Source organism: Oryx dammah, unplaced genomic scaffold, assembly GCF_014754425.2.
Source record: "Oryx dammah isolate SB20612 unplaced genomic scaffold, SCBI_Odam_1.1 HiC_scaffold_11, whole genome shotgun sequence".
In the NCBI taxonomy this organism is placed as follows: Eukaryota; Metazoa; Chordata; class Mammalia; order Artiodactyla; family Bovidae; genus Oryx; species Oryx dammah.
The window spans coordinates 43,245,470-43,266,396 of NW_024070195.1; the positions used below are offsets into that span (position 1 = coordinate 43,245,470).

Here is a 20,927-nt window from a genome sequence, read left to right on the forward strand (position 1 = left end):
GCACGACTCTGAATCGGGCGGCACGACTTCCGGTCCGGTTTTTCTTTACTGTTCCTAAAGGTTTTGTGTGTGCGAGGAACAAAGGTTCCGGATTGAGATTGTGCTTAAGAATTCCACTTATTTTCACTTGGGTGAAGCGGTTACAGCCGAAAGAGGAAGACTGGAGGCAAACAAATATCTGGGAGCGATTTCGCGCCGTGCAAGACACTCCAGGACCTGTAGTTCCCTTCCGGGGAACAGATTCGCCTGACTGACAGCTGCCGGAAGTGAGGCTGCGCGGAATGGCCGCCGCTGCGACCATGGCGGCAGCTGCTCGCGAGCTAGTGTTGCGGGCCGGGGCCTCAGATATGGAGGAGGAGGAGGGCCCGCTGGTGAGAAGCAGGGCTGTTTCTCCTTCACAGTCTTGTCCAGTCGCCTCACGTCAGGAAGGCCTGGGCTGGGTGTAGGCAGCCAGGGTGGGAACTCGCAGCTGCCAATGATGCTACCCAGCTTGGCTCTCCATACGCCTCCGTGGGATCCGACCTGAACCTGAGTATGGCCGAGACTCTGGCTCTGGGGCCACAATTTCAGTTAACTTCCAGATGTTTGGGCAGAATAGAGAAGCAGTATAAAAGTCTAGGAACATGGCTTCTGCTTGGGCTTTAACTCAAGCTCTGCCTCGTATACTCTCTGTGTCTTCGGGCAAGTTTAACTTGCCTCTCCATACCCTTATTTCCACACCTAGAAGGTGAAAAAAGTAAGACCTACTATATATGTTGTGGGTTAGGATTGGGTGAATGAATATATGTAAGATGGCACCTGGCAGGTAGGTAAACACTATGTATTAGCTGGTAGTTTTAAAGAGGTTGGGGCGCCCCAGAGGGATGGTGATAGAACATTTAAGGTAGCAGCAGTCTAGAGATCCTAAATTCACCTGCAAGTTCTGCTCTGCCCTCTGCATCTCCTAATTTTCCTCATTTGGTTACCTTCACCCTTCGTGGTTTGCCTGGCTCCTTGTCCCGTTCGTATCCATCAGCCCCCAATTAGTTGACTGAGACAATATGGAACTTTTGACATTTTGTGAACTCAGAATTTACCTGTGATTCCCCAGTGAAAGTCCCTCTTCTCTGCTTGAAGGGTTGGTGACTATTCCATTATATTTTGTTCTACTTCTCTTTCCCATTAACCTGTTCCTCTCCAGGGGAGTGGTCCAGGTCTTCGGGAGCCATTGCAGATTGGAGAGTTGGACATCACCTCTGATGAATTCATCCTGGATGAAGTGGATGGTAAGTGATGGCAAGGGGTGGTGGGTATGTGGTCCTGTAACCTGGGAGGCTGGGCTCTGCAAGTACTAGGGCAGGGACTGGTGTGCGGATGTTCAGTGTGGAGACAGATCTATAGAACTAGCTGAACCCTTATGATGAACTTCTATTTGCAGTTCACATTCAGGCGAATCTGGAGGATGAGTTAGTAAAGGAAGCTCTTAAAACGGTGAGGCTTTCCACTATACTAATCTGCCCCTCCCTGAACCCTCCCCTTAAAGGAAAGAAGAAAGTCTTTTGTGCTCCTACTATCACCCTGGTCTTTTTCTCTAGTTCTTCATTGACTCTCTGCCAGTGTCCCTTCACTGACTTCCTCCTGACCCTCTCAAGTTTCTGTTCTCCCAGGGTGTGGATCTTCGTCACTATTCAAAGCAGGTTGAGCTGGAGCTACAGCAGATTGAGCAGAAATCCATTCGGGATTGTATCCTCCAGCAGAGGAGAGAGATGCTGTTATTAAAATGGGCATTTTGTGGGGGTATGGTGCTGACAGCCCAGCTGGGGCCACGGTCTTCTCTCTGAGGTTTCTGTCACCTCAGGGAGAAATTGGAGAGGTCCTGCGGAGGTCTGAGAATCTCCATGTCCACAGTGAGGCTCCTTAACTTGTTGTGAGTCAGATATCCAAGAGAGTGAGAACATAGCGTCTCTGCACAATCAGATCACAGCCTGTGATGCCGTCCTTGAGGTTAGTAACCGTGCCCTGGGACCCCTCGTATCCCTCAGTGCAGATCATGGTCTTCAGGATGATTCTTTAGGCCATCTTCCTCAGGCAGGGACAGTTAGAGTCACTTTCAGGATGATCTCAGCAGCCATTTTAGTTGTTGCTGCCATGACTAACGTTGTTCTTTGCCTTTGTGGTACCTCTTTCCTTATCACCCACTACTCTCATAGTTGGATAGATACTAGAGACTTTACCTAGAAACTTGTCCCCTACCAATCGTATGGCTATTCAGCAGCACTTCTGCCTTCCCCCAGCGCATGGAGCAGATGTTGGGAGCTTTTCAGAGTGATCTCAGCTCCATCAGCTCTGAGATTCGGACACTGCAGGAACAGTCTGGAGCCATGAACATTCGACTGCGGAACCGCCAGGCTGTCCGGGGGAAACTCGGGGAGCTTGTTGATGGTCTCGTGGTGCCCTCTGCTCTGGTCACGTGAGTCACTAGTTTGAAGGGTCCTAATGTCATAGCTAACTCATTGGAAAAGATCCTGCTGCTGGGAGAGATTGAAGGCAGAAGACAGAGGATGAGATGGTTGGATGGTATCACAGATTCAATGGATATGAACTTGCAAACTCCAGGAGATAGTGAGGGACAGGGAGGCCTGGCGTGGTGCAGTCCATGGGGCTGCAAAAAGTTGGACACGACTGAGTGACCGAATAACAAAGGACAACAACGTCATAGATGGGCTGGTGTGACCTACCCTACTTAATCACGTGGGTCTCCTGGCTTCAGGTTATCACACACTTTCCAGGAAACGAGTAGTTGACAGCTCTTTTTTACCCTGACTCAGGCTTTAAGGAATAGGAATCGTCTGGGGTTGGGCATTGAGAAGGGGTTTAAGGTTGATGTGGGTGATGGAGGTATGTGTGTCCAGGAACAGAAAACTTTGTGCACGTGCTCTGACCCTATGACGCAGTGTACCAAGGGAGAGGAGACAGAAGCTGGATGCCAGGGCTATGGTTTAGAGTCTCGAGGTATCTGGGTCTCCCTCCTCACCTGTCCCACCCCTCCCTGCTCCCCAGGGCAATTTTGGAGGCACCAGTCACAGAGCCCCGGTTCTTGGAGCAGCTACAGGAGCTGGATGCTAAGGCAGCTGCAGTTCGAGAACAGGAGGCTAGAGGCACAGCGGCCTGTGCAGATGTCCGGGGCGTGCTTGACCGCCTCCGAGTCAAGGTGGGAAGTGGGGGTGGACACCCTAGAAACCACTAGAACCAGCCTCCCTTAGACCTCTACCCTGGATTGCCCTGGCAAAGCTCACTGTAGCCCACCCCCAAGAACTTCTTCTTGCCTTTATGTGGCAGGGCTCATCCTTACATCTCTGGGTTCCTCTGAAAGTCTTAACAGATATCAAAGAGGTGTTCTCTACTCTTGCTCGTCCAATATCAACTTTCGTTCCTTCCCTCAGTGCTTCCCAGGCAGTGAGAAGGCTACAGCTTCATGCCCTGTGTTTGGTCCCCCACATCTAGGCCGTGACGAAGATCCGAGAGTTCATCCTTCAGAAGATTTATTCCTTTAGAAAGCCAATGACCAACTATCAGATCCCACAGACAGCCCTGCTGAAATACAGGTCGCCACCCAGAGAAAGGGCGGGTGTCCCTGGGGGGCTGGCTGGGAGATTGACTGGTTCCTGGCTCCTCCAGGTTCTTCTATCAGTTCCTGCTGGGCAACGAACGCGCCACTGCGAAGGAAATCAGGGACGAGTATGTGGAGACGCTGAGCAAGATATACCTGTCTTACTACCGTTCCTACCTGGGGCGGCTCATGAAGGTGCAGGTAAGCCCGTGGAAGGAGAGGTGCTCTGGGCGCCTGAGCTGGGAGGAGGGACTGTATAAATAGACGTCTTTTTTTGTTGTACATTGGGAAGCTGTGTTCCAGTTCTCTGTCCTCTCTTCTCCAGTATGAGGAAGTTGCTGAGAAGGATGACCTCATGGGTGTGGAAGATACAGCCAAGAAAGATATCCTGGAGCTGAGGGGTGCTCATGCTGGGCCTGGAGAGGGAATGGCTTCTGGCTCCAGCCTCCAAGGCTCTGCTGCTTAACTTTTTCTGTGGGCCCAAAACTTTGCAAATGAGATCAAGGCAGGAGCCTCCCTCCCCAGAAAAATGCACAGATCATCCTTACACTGAGTTTTGCGTATGATGTCAGGGAGCGTAGAGGCTCCCTGGAGCCCGTTCGCAGATGTCAGGTGAAGTGGGGCCCCAAGACTGGGGAGGAGGGACCCCGAGGCCGTGTCTGGCTGCTGGGGCCCCTGGAGGTCCTGGGTCTTTGATCTTCCATCACAGTTGTGATCTGTTTCCCTTGACTCTGGTCCTTCACGATTCTTCTCAAAGCCATCCCTCCGCAGCAGGAACACCATCTTCACCCTGGGGACCCGGGGCTCTGTCATCTCTCCCGCTGAGCTGGAAGCCCCCATCCTTGTGCCCCACACTGCCCAGCGGGGGGAACAGAGGGTAGGAGGGCAAGCCAGCCTCAGCCTCGGGGTGGGGCTCTGAGTACAGAGCTCAGGGCAGAGCTTCCCGGCTGCAGGCCCCGGGGGAGTCCCCATCTCCAGTTGCCCCTGCACTCGGCAATGAGAGGAGGATTGGACCATTGACTCAGGGTGTTACAGAGGGTGATAGGTCATTAGGTGGGTGTGGCGGTAAATGTGGGAGCAGCAACAGCAGGTGGGGGTGGGCTCTTTTCGTGTATCCCTCCTCCCCACCCTGCCCCTGCCCTTCAGTACCTGTTCGGGAAGCCCGTTCGCAGCCTGAATGAGGGTTAGATGGGGAGGGTCTTCTGAGCTACTGGTACCCAGTTGAGCTGATGTTCCAGCCATGTCCACAGAGAGCCAGGACTGGGGTCCACCGTCTGTGTCTCTTCCTGCCTCTCCCATCCTAGTATCCTTTCGAGGCCCTCTTCCGCAGCCAGCACTACGCCCTCCTCGACAATTCCTGCCGTGAATACCTCTTCATCTGTGAGTTCTTCGTGGTGTCTGGCCCGGCTGCCCACGACCTGTTCCACGCTGTCATGGGCCGCACACTCAGCATGACCCAGGTGAGCTCCCTGGCTCCTGGGCTCCTCGACCCTGTTCCCAGTCCTCGTCAGCACTGCAGTGAGGTCACAGCCCTGGGGCACTGAAGGCAGGATCCCCTCGTTTGAGAACACATGAGCCTTATTCTCACTGTATGACTCCCCACAAAACCATCAAAGCTTGGGGGTCCCTGAGGACCCCCTCCTGATTCACACCCAGGCAGTAGCACCCGAACACTTAGAGGCTCCTAGAGCTTGGTTCCCGGCCCTGAATTCTGCTGTGATGGGCTTGTGATCATAGATTAGGTGAGCAAGGCCGCAGGACCATGTGAGTGGCTGGTGGACAGGAAAGGAGGAGCATTTTCCATTTAGATCTCTCCCTTACCCCCAAGTGTCACGTCCCCAAAGAGCACTGCATCTGTCCATGGTCACTGGGAATGACAAAGGAAGAGACACTTCCAACCCTCTGCCTGTTTCTAAATCCTCAACCACAGAAACACCTGGAGTCTTACCTCGTTGACTGTTACGATGCCATCGCTGTTTTCCTCTGCATCCACATTGTCCTCCGGTTCCGCAACATCACAGCCAAGAGGGACGTTCCCGCCCTGGACAGGTCGCTGAGTTGTGGTCCTTGATGCCCCACTGTTCTTGAAGTCTTGGTCTTGCACAAGCCTGCCCGGACCCGTGGGCTCCCCCGACGTGAATTGTTGACCCTGGTCCCATTTGTCTGCCTGGAGGCAGTATTGCTGCTTCCAGACTCACCTCTCACACCCACTCCTGCCTCCACTGGTGGTCACCCCTCGATTAGGTTTCAGCCTCCCCCACCCCACCCGTGACATTCCTTGCCAGATCTCTGATTCTGATCAAGCCCACAGGTACTGGGAACAGGTGCTTGCCTTGCTGTGGCCACGGTTTGAACTGATCCTGGAGATGAACGTCCAGAGTGTCCGCAGCACTGACCCTCAGCGCCTTGGAGGGCTGGACACTCGGCCTCACTATGTGAGCGCGGGCAGGGGTGGCGGGGGCTGCTGAAAGGCAGGGCTGGAAGCCCTAGTGTGCGGTCACTCGGCCTTGGAGCTGTGTCTCTGGGCCTGGCTGGACATGTAGCCACGCTGTGTGGGGGCGCCCTGGGAGTGTGGGCTGGGCACTGTGGCAGGAGGGCCTGGAGGTGGGGATCGTCCAGAGGCTGGTTGGCCAGCTTCGAGGGAGTTGGGGGTTTTGTGGGTTGAGCCGGGGGTTGGTGTGAGTTTTCGTCCCACCTTCTTACTCCCAGATCACACGCCGATACGCAGAATTCTCCTCAGCTCTTGTCAGCATCAATCAGACGATTCCCAACGAACGGACCATGCAGCTGCTGGGCCAGCTCCAGGTGCGGGGCACGGGAGGGGTGCCCTGCCCCTGGGGCTGAAGTGGGGAGCCTTGCCTGCCCCTGTCACCCCCTCCTTTGGGTCTTTTTTTCAGGTGGAGGTGGAGAATTTTGTCCTCCGGGTGGCAGCTGAGTTCTCCTCGAGGAAGGAGCAGCTTGTGTTTCTGATCAACAACTACGACATGATGCTGGGTGTGCTGATGGTACCAGAGGCCCCTTCCCCCGGCGCCCTCCCCCGAGACCCCGGGGGCCCGCTCTGCCCCCTTTCCTCCACGAGTGCAGAGATCATGTTGGCCTTGTCAAGCGTTTTCTTCTTGGAGTCTGACGTGGTGTCCGGCTCCATACGGTGAATGTGGAAGGACGGGGATATGCCAACGTGAAGGGCAGCTTCTCCCCAGACTTGAGACTCTCCTCTGTCTTCCTCAGGAGCGGGCGGCGGATGACAGCAAAGAGGTTGAGAGTTTCCAGCAGCTGCTCAATGCACGGACACAGGTAGGGGTGTGGGGCGAAGGCAGCACAGTCCTGTGCTGTTTTGCTGGTGACTTTGGCTGCACTGGCTCTCTGTCGCAGCGCTCCAGCTTCTCTTGCTGCCGCACACGGGCCCTAGAGCACCGGGCTCAGTACTTGCAGCTCGAGGGCTTAGTTGCCCCATCGCATGAGGAGCCTTAGTTCCCCAGCCAGGGGTTGAACCCACATCCCCTGCGTTGGAAGGCGGATTCTTAACCACTAGACCACCAGGGAAATCACGTGTATGCTGTTTAGTTCAGTGTGTGTGTGTATGTGTGTGTGTGCACACGCCTGCTTGCAGGGGCAGTGGACTCCAGGTCCACAGAATTGGAATTGTGATACAACTCTTGATTCACAACATGCTGTCATTATTGGTCTATTCTTTTTTTTTTTTTTTTTTTTAAGATAGAGACATCCACAGAGCTACCACACACCTTGGCAATAACTAACATCAAAGTCTGAATTCTTCCTCAGCCCCTCTCTCTGTCCCTCACATAGAGGCGCTTATTGACCTAAATGTTATGTTTATCATGCCCTGGCTATAGGCAATAATAGAGCTATAGGAAGTCCCTGGCAGTCCCTTAGTTGGGATCCTTGGCTTCTACTGCAGGGGATATGGGAAACTAAGATCCTGCCTGCTGTGCAGCACACAACCAAAAAGGAAAGAAAAAAAAAAATTGTATGCCAAAACACTAACTATTCCGTTTTGGTTTTGGGTGCCATAGTAACAGGGTCGCAGGATTATTTCACGCGTGATTTTTCTAGTATTGTCCTGTTATGACATGAGGCTGTAGCTCATTCTTTTTAAAGTCAATTAGTTTAGTTACTTACATTAATTTTTGGCTGTGTCAGTCTTCGTTGCTGTGCGCGGGCTTTTTCTAGTTGTGGCAAACGGGGCTTCTCTCTGGTTGCGGAGCACGGGCTCCAGGGCGAGTGTGCTCAGTAGTTACAACTCTCCGGCTTAGTCACCCCGTGATACGTGGGATCTTCTGGAACCAGGGATCTACCGTTTATTTAGGAGTAGTTACTAAGAATAATACTTGAAATTACTAGAAATAATGACCTCATTTTTTTCCCTAATTGTTTGGACTTTATTTTTTAGAATTTGTCCTTTAAATAAACTGTTAAATACTATCTTTTCAAAGGCAAATTTACTTGTTTGAACTGGTATATGAAGTGCTATTGATTTTTGTATATGCATTATATAGCCAGCCACTTCCTAAATTATTTCTAATAATACTTCTGGAGATGTGTGTTCCTATGTAGGCATTCGTCATCTCTGGATTGTGACAGTTTCAGTTCTTCCTATTTTATTCCTATGTCTCATTCTCTTACTACACGGGCTAGTACCTTGTTTAAAGTTGAATGGTTGAACAGAAGGGTGATAGTGAGAACCCTTACCTTTTCTTAATTTTTAAAATATATTTATTTATTTACTTGGCTGTGCCGTGTCTTAGTTGTGGCATGTGGGGTCTAGCTCTTTGACCAGGGATGAAACCCAGGCCCCCTGCCTTAGCCACTGGACCACCACGGAAGTCCCTTCCTAACTTTAAAACAAATGCTTTTGTCATTTCCCCTTTAAGAGTACTGTTATTTTAGGTTTGTTTTTTTTTAATAGATATCATTTATCAGGTAAAGAAAATCTCTTTCAATCCCTAGCATTCCAGGAGTTACTATTGTTTTTAAATCATGAATGGGTATTGAATTTTTAATCAGGGATGTGTGCTTTTTCTGCAGTTGTTGAGGTAATCATATATTTAATTTTAAAAAATTAGGACTTTGGGATTAACGGATACACAGAGCTATATATAAAATAGATAAACAACAAGGATTTACTGTACAGTACAGAGAAATAGATTTAATACCTCATAATAACCTATAAAGGATAAGAATCTATAAAAGAATACATATATATGTATACATGTATATTCATTCAATATACATGTACTCACAACATTGTAAATCAACTATACTTCAATTTTTTAAAAAAATCTATCGTGGTATATTACATTTGTAGATTTTAGAATGTTAAGCCATTCTGGATTTGGTCTGATTCATATAGAGTTTTTGCTTCTCTGTGCAGAAATGAGATAGGCCTATGCCATTCTTTTCTTATCGTGCCCTCATGTGGTTTTGGTAACAAAGTCATACTGGATTTGTAGAGGCAGGTGGGAAGGAAGGATTTCCTCATTCTTTTTATTCTTAAAGATTTTGAGATTGAAATGATCTCTTCCTTTAAAGTATCTTAGAACTTACCAGCACAAACATCTAGGAAGAGTTAAAACTATGAAATTCTCTCTAAATACTGCTTTTATTGAGTTCTGTGGGTTTGAAAATGTAGCATTTTTTTTATTCAGTTTAAAGAACTTTGATATTTCAATTATTCTTTAATCTGTGAGATTTTTTAGAAGTGATTTAAAATTTCCAAAAGTCTTTTTGTTATTAATGTTTAACAGTTGCATTGTGAATGGAAAATGTGGCCTTTTGGTATTGAAAATCTGAAATGTGAAATTTTTTTAGATTTGCTTTGGCCTAGGACATTATCACGGAGAAGGCAATGGTAACCTACTCCAGTACTCTTGCCTGGAGAACCCCATGGACGGAGGAGCCTGGTGGGCTGCAGTCCATGGGGTCTCTAAGAGTTGGACACGACTGAGCGACTTCACTTTGACTTTTTGCTTTCATGCATTGGAGAAGGACATGGCAACCCACTCCAGTGTTCTTGCCTGGAGAATCCCAGGGACGGGGGAGCCTGGTGGGCTGCTCTCTGTGGGGTTGTACAGAGTCGGACACGACTGAAGCGACTTAGCAGCAGCAGGACATGATCAACTTTTGAAAATGATGCATATGTGTTTGAGAAGATTGTGTGTTCTTTGGTTGCCAGGTGTGGAAATCAAGCTTTTTAGTTGTTATTTACATCACCTGTATCTTTACTGATTTTTTTTTGGTCAATAGTTGAGAGAGCTGTTTTGAAATTCATGTTTATCACTTTTTTACTGCAGTTTTGTCAGATCTTGTTTTATATAGTTTCAGCTTATTTCATCTAAATTCTCAAAAGTTTAGAATCATATGATCTTACTATATCATGACCCATTTTAGCCCTAATAGTTTTCTCTTAAAGCCTATTATATTTTATATTAACATAGCTCTTACAGCTTTATTTTAGTTAATATTTGCTTCTTAATTTATTTCCACTTTTTAAAAATTTTCCACTTTTTTACTTACTTTCTTTTTACTTTCCTTTTCATATTTTCACATTTTAAGTCTTTTAAAAATAAAAGTAGCTGGAATTTAAAAAATCTAATTGAATTATCTCTGCCCTTTAATTTGTCTTTGTTTTCACTTATGTTTATTGTGATTAATGTGACATTTCTACTTTTTCATCCATCTTTAGTTTTCTCTTTATGTTGTGTCTTTTTTCCTTCTTGCCTTTGTTTTTCTTACAACTTTTTTTCCATCTCTGTTTGGATTTTGTACTCCATTCTTTTGGAATTTGTCCTTTAAATTTTACCTCATATATTTAGCTTAACATCTAAACTTAATATTTAACCCCTGTCTCAAGTAATACATGGACTTTTAAACATTTTAAATGTTTCAATGCTTCAGTCACCCCTCCCCTTCTGTTTTCCCTGCTAATTATTGACTAGTTTTTTTTCTGTCCTACTTTTGTTCTTTAAATGCCTTTATGTTATTTACTTTACTTTTCTCTTGGCTGAACCATGCGGCTTGTGGGATCTTAGTTTTCCCACCAGGGATTGAACGCGCATCCTCTGCAGTGAAAGCACAGGGTCCTAACCACTGGATAGCCAGGGAAGTCCCTATATTCCTTTTAAATGTGAAATATTGTCTGTATTCCCTGTGCTGTATCATATCTCCTTGTAGCTTATTTATTTTGTACATAATAGTTTGTACCTCTTCGTCCCCTATCCCTGTCTTGCCCCTTCTCCCACAGCCAGTATTTTTTTAAACGTTGCTTCCCTCCTATCTTTCTTTCCTGGAATCTGGTCAGTTATGGGTTAAAATGTCCTGTTATGTTTTCTCTGTTTCATAAAATAAATGTTTAGTTCGATGAGAAAGGAACATGTTGTCCTCAGCTGCACAGTTAGGTGACCAGAGGGAATGTCAGCTCCGCCTCCGGAATCACGATTCTCTCGACCCTCTGACCCCAGAGATGTGCTCAGTGAGGACTCTGCTGTGAGCCCCGAGGCCCTGTGGGATCTGCCAGGGCGGGGACGGTCCCTGTGCCGTCAGGTGGGCTGCTGCTCAGTACTGTGTGGGAGAGACTATGAGCCGAAGCCCAGCGTGCTCTTCCTCTGGTCCCTCCTCTGCGGTCAGAACACTCTCTCCTGGCGGTCCAGAAGTTAGGACTCTGCGCTTCCACTGCAGAGGCCACAGGTTCGATCCCTGGTGGGAAAACAGATCCCACAAGCGGGGCTGCAAGGTCAAAACAAACAAACAAACAAAAACCCATTCTCTTTGGCTGGATAGAGAGCTTAAAGAAAGTCCATCCAAGTCTAGACCACTGCTGTCCCGTAGGAATAAAGTACATGCCTCAAATTTTCTAGTGTCTAAATTTTATAGACAAAAAAGAAACAGGTGAAACACATTTAATGTTTTACTGAGAACACTGTGTCCAAGATACTACCATTTCAACATTATCTATCCACAAGTAAATGAGTAATGATTCATCTGAAAAGTTTTCCTATGTGAAGTCTCTTAGCCTAGTGTGTATGTTCACAGCACATTTCAGTTGCAACTACCCTTGTTTCAAGTGATCAGTTGTTACATGTGATTTATGGAGACTGTGTTAGGACAGGTCATCTCTGTTAGTTGAACTTAGCTGTGCATCCACCCCCTTTGCCCCCGAATATTTAAGAGTGTTGTGGGTTTATTGCATTTAGGCAACTATAATAGGTTGAATTTGTTACTTGATCTCTGTCCCAAATCACATCACAAATAAAAGATTCTGTAATTATGGAAAGGTGTGTTCTCGGGAATGTCTTCCTCATCTTGTGTTAGTTATCTCACAGCCTCCAGTGGATATAAGTGGATGTTTTGTGGGAAGAATGGAAAAGATTTTATTTTTATTTATTATTGATATATCTGGAGAAGGAAATGGCAACCCACTCCAGTATTCTTGCCTGGAAAATTCCACGGCGGGTTGCAGTCCACAGAGTCTCAAAGAGTCAGCCACGACTAAGCAACTGAGGACATTATTGATATATAGTTGATTTCCAGTGTTGTGTTAATTTCTGCTGTACAGCAGAGTGACTCAGTTATACACATGTGTACATTCTTTTTAATATTCCTCTCCATTATGGTTTGTCCCAGGGTACTGGCTGGAACCCCCGTGCTCTGTGGTAGGACCCTCCATCCTACATAATAGTTTGCGTCTCCTAACCCCAGACTCCTAACCCATCCCTCCTCCAGCTCCCTCCCCCTCGGCAACCACAAGTGTGTACTCTATGTCTGCGAGTCTGTTCCTGTTTCGTAGATAGATTCATTTGTGCCATATTTTAGATTCCACGAAAGATTTTATTTTAAATATAAGTACTTTATTTTTAAGTGAAATAAAAGTTCTGCTTTCACCTTACCAGATCTTGCTATTTGGGTTGGGTTTTTCTTTTCTTTCCTCTTCTTTTTTTTTTTTCTACTTTAATTCCACCCTTCCATTAAAAAAAAAAAAAAATGTATTTATTTGGCCGCATCAGGTCTTAGTTGCTTCGCCCAGGATCTTCTGTTGCTGCGCACAGACTCTCGTTGTGGCGCATGGGCTTTGGAGTGAGAGGGCTCAGTTGCTGCTTCCTCCGCAGCATGTGGATCTTAGTTCCCCGACCAGGGCTCGAACCTGTGTCCCCTGCATTGCAAGGTGGATTCCTAACCACGGGACCACCAGGGAAGTCCCTCCCTTGCACTGTGTTTTATTTGTTTGTTTGCCTTTTCAGTTTAACTTTGTGTTTTGGGAAATCTCAAATGTCCGTGCTATGTAGAGGATAGCATGGTGAGCCCCCAGGCGCCATCACAGATCTTCAGCCAGTGACAGGACAATTGTTTCATCTGTATCAAAACCCGTTCTTCATCCTCCCATCCGTCCCCCAACCCTCAGTGATTTTGAATTAAATTCTGTACACCACTATCACTTCATCTGTGTCAGGATATGTTTTTTAAACCACAATACTTTATCACACTTTTAAAAAAAGATAGGACTTGGGGCTTTCACTTGAGGTGGCCTGGAAAAAAAAAAAGAAAGTAGCTAGGATTCAGATATCCCCACTTATAAACAGTGGTTCAAGTCAGGATCCATATACAGTCCATACATGCCTCTCTCTCTTTTTTTTGTTTATTTGGCTGTGCCGGGTCTTAGTTGTGGCATGTGGGATCTAGTTCCCTGACCAGGGATCAAACCTGGGCCCCCTGCATTAGGACTGTGGAGTCTTAACCACTGGACCACCAGGGAAGTCCCCGTATGTCTCTTTTTAATCTATAGATTTCCCTTCTATCTCCTCCATGCAATTTATTTGTGGAAAAAATTGAGTCATTTGTCATGTAGAATGACGTACAGTCTGGATTTTGCTGACTGCCTTGCATAGCATGCCTAAGCTGTTCCTCTTTTCCCATAAATGTGTGATTCAATGGAAATGCTTGACCAGATTCCAGTTAGATTTTTTTCACAAGGCTGTTTGAGAGGTGGTGGTGTGTACTTCTCTCAGGGCACTTAATGTCTTCTTGGCTTTCTTTTTGCCAGTGGCCATCAGTGATCACCACCCAGACCATTAGCTTTCTAAATCTCTCAGTGTCTCAAAAATTTCCATCTCCTTATCTGTGCTGCATTTTGACTCATTTCTTCAATTATAAATTCCAGTTTACTCAGTCATTTTTCCAGGTACATCCAATCTGCTGTTTAGCCAGCTGACATTTTAAAAATTTTTTTAAAAATGTTTTTTTCTAAATCATTTCTTTCAAATCCCATTTTGTTTCAAGTCTGTTTCTGATCTCGGTAATAGGTCACGTTTGTGTCTGTGTCTTTAACTTCTTTGAACATTTCATACAGAATGTACGACTGCTCTGTATGTGACAGTTCTAACACTGGCAGTCTTTGGAGGTCTAAGTCCACTGCTTACTGTCTATTCTGACTCGTCGTAGCTTGCTTGCTTCTGTGACTGGGTATCTTTGGGCTCTTTTCTTGGTCTCAATCAGGAGCAGTCATCAGGGCCTAAATGGGGATCAGGGAGATTTCAGAGAAGACTTGCCTCTGCTTTTGTAACAGCTGAAAGATGCCACATCCACCTGGGTCTACACTGGCACCTCTGAGAGGCTCTCATGAGATCAAGCCCAGCGTCTCCACTCAAGGCCTGCATCAGTTCAGCTTCCTGATAGCAGAGCTGCCGTGACCACTTACTTTTCTGTAGCCCTGCCTCTCCCAGGCGCTCAGGGCCCACTTCTCTGGTTCTGGCCCTCTGCTCCCAGCTCAATTATTTTTAATTTAGCTAAACAAAGGTTTTGTGGCTTATTTTACTTATTTTGAGAAGGGAGGAGATTTCCCCTACCTCTTGTGAGACCAACAGTGTCTTAAAGTATTATGACTTTTCTAGAGGTTTGCTGTTGTTATGGGAGTGTTCTAAGGAACGAGTTGGTCATGATGCCAGAATTGGGAAAAATCTGCCCACCCCAGGAAACTCAACTCTGTATGTGTGTGTATTCCTACAGGAATTCATTGAAGAGTTGCTGTCTCCCCCCTTTGGGGGCCTGGTGGCATTTGTAAAGGAAGCTGAAGCTTTGATTGAGCGTGGACAAGCGGAACGACTTCGAGGGGAAGAAGGTCTGAGGATGGGGTGGATGTGGTGGGGTGAGGGGAAAGGTGAAGGGAAAAGAAAAATTCAGGGATGCAGATTACATGGGGAGGGCGAACACCAGAAAAGGGGTTGCAGGGTGAGGACGGCTGTACCTTGGGGAGGACCTAGCGGGATCAGACATCACTTAGCCGTGATCTTTTTCCTCCTCCTCTCAGCCCGGGTTACTCAGCTGATCCGTGGCTTCGGCAGTTCCTGGAAATCATCCGTGGAGTCTCTGAGTCAGGATGTGATGCGGAGCTTCACCAACTTCAGAAATGGAACCAGCATCATCCAGGTAACCTGCGACTCCCGGTCCCCACTCCCACCCCGCCCCATCACTGGTTTGCCCTCCTCTTTTCTCGGGGCCCAGAATCATACAGGGGACCCTTGATCTTCAGCTACCAGCTGTGCCCAAAGTTCTGGCCAAGCCCTAAGCTGACGGCTATCACCATCCTTAGAATCCCCCTGCATCTCATCCCTCCGTGACTGTCTCTGAGCAGGGAGCTCTGACCCAGCTGATCCAGCTCTATCATCGCTTCCACCGGGTGCTGTCTCAGCCGCAGCTGCGAGCCCTCCCTGCCCGGGCCGAGCTCATCAACATCCACCACCTCATGGTGGAACTCAAGAAGCACAAGCCCAACTTCTGATGCACCGGGCCCTGGGGGCCGCCAGCCCTCTCCACGGACTTCTGAGCCCCATCCCGTCCCCCTTTTCACCCGGGGCTCCCTGCCAGTGCCCCCTTGCCTCCTTGGCTCTCACAGGCCTCACTCTGCCTTCATTCCTGGGACCGTGCCTCGTCAGGATAAGCCGGATCCCCTTGGCTTTGGGCATCTCGTGTCTCCAAGTTTCCCAGGACCACTTCCTCCTGGGCTTCCAAAATAACCTCGGTTATCTTTCCAGTGTTGTCATTCCTCTCTTTACTCCCACTGCCCCACCCCCAAGGCCTTTTTCTTCTCCCAGTAAAACCTTCTGGTTCACTCAGCTCTTGTCAGCGTGGCATGAGGTGTGAAGCCTCGACTCTTGGAATTGGTGTGGCAAGGGAAGACTGTCTCATAATGGTTGGCTTTTTTTTGCCCTTCCACTCAGTGATTTATTTTCTGTAGCTTTTTGACCTAAGATCTCAGCAGCTTGAACACTAATCAGTCGCCTCCTGGCTTCAGAGTTACGTCAAGGTCAGTCTGCAGAAAACAATAAATACTTAATATGATGCAACACTCTTTTCCCGTTTCTTTTCTCCTCCTCCTGGGGCCTTCAAGTAGCCCCGTCTCTGCCCCAGGATCACCTTTGCTCTCTGCCTCCTGGGCCTGCATCCCTTTCTGGTGGGTGTCCAGAAACTCGGGGCACGCCGTTACCTCTAACCTGCAGCTCCTTCAGGCCAAAGTGGCTGCATTGGTTTTAGGGCGGGAACTGTTTCAGGAGTAACCAACCTGGCGGAGGAAGTGACCCTGGTGAAAACGGCAGATGCAGGCCGCCTCGGCTCCCCTAAAGCAGACACCGGCTCTCCTTGCCTCTGGCCTCCCCAGGTTGACGCTGGGATTGCCTTCTCTCCTTGAGGGTCAGCTCCCTAGCTCCTCCGGTGTGACCGTCACAGCCCTTGCTAGGGGGCTGCAGTTCCATTGCACTGGGCCGTGAGCAGGCCTGGTCTGCAGTGTGGCCATCTCATCCCTTCCTGTGTCTTGGCCCCTTCCTGCTGCTGCTGCCTTATGGTCCGTTTGAACTCAGACTCTAGACCGAGGAGACATGGGGGTGCCTGTAAATGCGGAGGGGGAGGGCCAGTGCCGTCAGGGGAACATGGTAACTCGGGGACGTCCCCCCACCCCCCGACCTTCTCGTTCCCCCGAGTGGCTGCTTGGGCCCTCTGGATGCTGGCCCAGCCCGCACATGGAGTCGGGGAGAATCAGGGCGCCCGCGCTTCGCGGGGTTAGGGCCGGAGAGCGGCAGCGCCAGCCGCCTCTCCCGCTCGCGCCTTTTCGGGGTGCAGCCCCGGCTCTGAGAGCGGCGCGCGGACCAGCCTCGGGACCTGCACCTCGGAGCTTCGGCCCCGGATGGTCTGAGGAGCCCGAGGGGATGGCGGGGGTGCAGGGAAGAGGCCTTAATGACCGCACCCCGCGTCCCCGCCACCCTTGCCTCCTCTGGCATTCTCCCGGCTTTGCTCGCCCTGACTCCCCCGCAGACCTTCCCTGAGGCCCGCCCCGCTCTGGGCGGCGGTGCTCCGACGGGGGTACCGCGAGCTGGCTCCTGGGCGCCCGCGGCCCGGGAACCTTCCGACCCCCACCTTCCTTTCCTGTTCCTCGCCCCCCACCACTCCACGGGGACCCAGATGTCCTCACGCTGACCTGATTCCTGCCCCAGCTCGAGGAGGATGAGAAGGACCCAGGCTTTGGGACTAGGGAGACGTAGGTTGCTTTGACAGAGCAGTTTCCCAAAGAAGGGGGTCGGGGTGTGGGGGCGTCTCTGGATAGCCCGCGAGGGAGATTGCCGACACAGGTGTCTTCGTCGAAGGACAGCTAAGGCGCCAGCTGGAGAAGGGCCGTGCATGCTGGTACCTTGGTTTTCGAAGTTCTGAATTTCCCTTGTGCTGTCCCTCTCCAAACCCAAACCCACACGCTGGACAGAGAAGCATGTTTTTCGGCAGGTCTCCCCGAGGGGCATTGCTGGAATCTGAGGGGGCTTACATACTGGGGCCGGGAAGCATTACGGTTATATTGGAGCATACAGTTTCCGGGGACGTCGAACCGACCCTGGAATCTATAGCCACCCTCTGAGCCAACCCGCGGTCTCAGGACGGCGTGAAGACCAAGAGCGGGAAAGGGAGCCGCGGTCCCCACGTTGACCTCCAGGGGGCAGCATCGACCGGGGACTGGAGCTCGGCCGTCGGCGGTCTGCGGCCGCGTCCGCTCTGGAAGGCAGTCAGGCCTCCCCCGCTTGGCATCCGCCGTCCACCGCGAAGCAGCTGAGGGGCTTTTCTTTCAGTCCAAAGACACGCAGTCCCTGTGGCTTAGGTGGGTCCTTGTGATCCCCGGGCTGAAACGCATAACTTCTGGCTAGCGCCACCGCTCCTTAAACTCCCTCACTTTTTCTCTTTTGCTAATAACGGACCCACTGGACTCACAGACCCAGAAGCATCAGCGATCACCACCTCGGACAGGACTGTGTCAATATCCTCCTTCCCTTTGCTCATCTGTAAGATTCACGTCTGCATCTGCACACTGGTCCCTGTCCTTACCTAGTGTCTATAGGAAGGAATTGGAGACGTCCCTATGGCTTGTAACAGCCCCCCAGTGCTATTAAGGGATCTCTGTCCTTTAAAGAAATATCATTTCCTTCTATTTTTACACCTCTGTGTCCTCAGCTTGTCCTGAGTTGTTTACTGATTTACTTTTGGCTGCACTGGGTCTCTGAGCAAGCTTCTCGATGCAGTGACTTCCCTTGTTGCTGAGCGAAGGCTGGAGGGCTGGGGGTCAGTGGTTGTGGCTCATGGACTTAGTTGCCCCTCGGCATGTGGAATCTTCCCAGACTAGAGATCGAACCCATGTCCCTGGCATTGGGAGGTGGATTCTTAACCACTGAACCACTGGGGAAGTCCCTGAGTTTTTTTCAACTGGACTCTCTGGGAAACATTTATTCTGTGTTCAACAGCTCTGTCTCTGCACAAAACAGAAGGGCCATCTCAGCATCAACTCCAGAGCTATTGAATGTGGATATGTACCCTGAGGACAAAAGAAACGAAGTTCCTCCTTTCTTCCCAACCTATTAATATGGACCCACCCACCTCGCATTTAAGAAAGGTGGCTTTTTTGACTTTCAGAAATCAGGCATGAGGGGAAGCAGGCAAATTCCCTGGGTTCCAACACAGATTTAGGATAAAGATCCAAGGAAAGAAGGAGAAAGCAAGATTGAGACAACTTTGAAATCAGCTCTCTCCACCCTGGAAAAAATGGATACTGCAATTCATGTTGCATTTCAGTTTGCAGGGAGTTTTGGAAACAGTATTCATTAAACCAAGGCATATGTATTTTTAAAACTGGGGAGTAGTTGCTTTACAATATTGTGTTGGTTTTTGCTATACAACGAAGTGAATCAGCCGTATGTGTACGTATATCCCCTCCCTCTTGGACCTCCCTGCCCACTATCCCACCCCTCCAGGTCATCTCAGGGCACCGAGCTGAGCTCCCTGCGCTACATGGCAGGTCCCCACTAGCTAGCTGTTTTACCCATGGCAGTGAACGTACATCAATCCCAATCTCCCAATTCATCCCACCCTCCCCTTTGCCCCCGTGTCCACATGTCCACTCTCTGTGTCTGTGTTTCTATTCCTGCTCTGCAAATAGGTTCATTTGTACCATTTTTTCTAGATTCCACATATATGCATTCAGTTCAGTTCAGTTCAGTCGCTCAGTCGTGTCCGACTCTTTGCGACCCCATGAATCGCAGCACACCAGGCCTACCTGTCCATCACCATCTCCTGGAGTTCACTCAGACTCATGTCCATCGAGTTGGTGATGCCCTCCAGCCTTCTCATTCTCTGTCATCCCCTTCTCCGCCTGCCCCCAATCCCTCCCAGCATCAGGGTCTTTTCCAGTGAGTCAACTCTTTGCATAAGGTGGCCAAAGTATTGGAGTTTCAGCTTCAGCATCAGTCCTTCCAATGAACACCCAGAACTGATCTCCTTTAGGATGGACTGGTGGGACCTCCTTGCAGTCCAAGGGAGTCTCAAGAGTTTTCTCCAACACCACAGTTTGAAAGCATCAATTCTTCGGCTCTCAGCTTTCTTCACAGTCCAACTCTCACATCCATACATGACCACTGGAAAAATCATAGCCTTGACTAGACGGACCTTTGTTGGCAAAGTAATGTCTCTGCTTTTGAATATGCTATCTAGGTTGGTCATAACTTTCCTTCCAAGGAGTAAGCGTCTTTTAATATCATGGCAGCAGTCACCATCTGCAGTGATTTTGGAGCCCAAAAACATAAAGTCTGACACTGTTTCCACTGTTTCCCCATTTATTTCCCATGAAGTGATGGGACCGGATGCCATGATCTTCGTTTTGCATTAATACACACTATTTGTTTTTCTCTTTCTGACTTACTTCATTCTGTACGACAGTCTCTAGGTCCACCCACATCTTTACGAATTACCCAATTTTGTTGCTTGTAATGGCTGAGTATAGGTACCGTATCTTCTTTATCCATTCATCTTGCTCCCTGTGTTCTCTGACAGCTACTGTGGATTCAGCCAACAATAAGTCAAGTTCCCTGAAATCACAGAGCAGACGTGTCATCTCACTGAATTCACACCCCTGCCCCCGGAAGTGTTCTTCCTGTGTTCTGTGCTGGACTAAGTAATGAACCCAACACACACAGCCACTCAGCGGTTTGAACCTTCTGTACCCCAAATTCCCTCTTGTGCCATGACTCCAGGCTGGGAGCCCTGGAGCTGAAGAAGCAGCTGTCAGGAGAGAAATATCGCATTAACTCTAAGCATGAGTGAAAGTTGCTCAGTTGTGTCTGACTCTTTGCGACCCCATGGACTATACAGTCCATGGAATTCTCCAGGCCGAAATACTGGAATGGGTAGCCGTTCCCTTCTCCAGAGGATCTTCCCAACACAGGGATCAAACCCAGGTCTCCCGCATTGCAGGCAGATTCTTTACCAACTGAGCTATCAGGGAAGCCCTAACTCTAAGAAGTAAGAAGAAATTATTGAAGGACCTTTCAGAGGAAAGCTGAACAGGCAGGATTTGGGAAGGACTGAAGCCATGACAGTTCCAGGATTTAGGGACCAAGGGTAAGAAGGCTGGTGGGCAGGAAGCAATATGCTCTCCTGACCTGACTTCCTTTCCACTCCAAGACATTACTGGCTCTAAGACAAGGCTCTTAGCCAGCATCCCAAAGAATCTGTGAATGAGGATGGGGAAGAGTATATTTTATTTCCACCAACCTCACAGTGAAATTCAGTATTTCTTCCAAGGCAGCTGTCTGTAGAAAATTTTAAAATAATACTAAAATAGACTTTTATGGTTACCACACACCAGCAATAATACAACGATAGTAACAGAACATTCCTCCCCATGGCGCAGCCCCCTCCCACTCCATCTGGCTTGGTATATCACCACACACAAGGGAATGAACCACTTTCAGTCATAAACACACATAATCTGTGGAGAGTTGCTTTTACCCTCAACTCCCGCTCTCTC

At 48.9% G+C, this 20,927-nt stretch overlaps 1 protein-coding gene across 5 annotated transcripts; it reads left to right on the forward strand.

Annotated features, from left to right (window-relative positions):
- The first annotated feature begins 44 nt into the window (after positions 1–44).
- On the forward strand, positions 45–15,944 carry VPS52 (VPS52 subunit of GARP complex). 5 transcript variants are annotated; one of them, XM_040249132.1, is made up of 20 exons: positions 45–371; positions 1,181–1,265; positions 1,418–1,470; positions 1,647–1,722; positions 1,916–1,983; positions 2,274–2,449; positions 3,040–3,190; positions 3,484–3,584; positions 3,658–3,790; positions 3,915–3,972; positions 4,333–4,466; positions 4,894–5,049; positions 5,520–5,638; positions 5,901–6,024; positions 6,299–6,394; positions 6,487–6,594; positions 6,818–6,883; positions 14,606–14,717; positions 14,907–15,025; positions 15,231–15,944. In XM_040249132.1, exons 1-20 carry the CDS (start codon positions 282–284, stop codon positions 15,375–15,377), a joined length of 2,172 nt encoding a protein of 723 aa, XP_040105066.1. In that variant the 5' UTR covers positions 45–281; the 3' UTR covers positions 15,378–15,944. The 5 variants fall into 5 exon arrangements, with proteins under 5 accessions (XP_040105066.1, XP_040105069.1, XP_040105068.1 ...); XM_040249135.1 differs by having other exon boundaries at positions 291–371; positions 1,912–1,983; XM_040249134.1 differs by lacking the exon at positions 45–371 and adding an exon at positions 376–455 and having other exon boundaries at positions 1,912–1,983.
- The last annotated feature ends 4,983 nt before the right edge of the window (positions 15,945–20,927 follow it).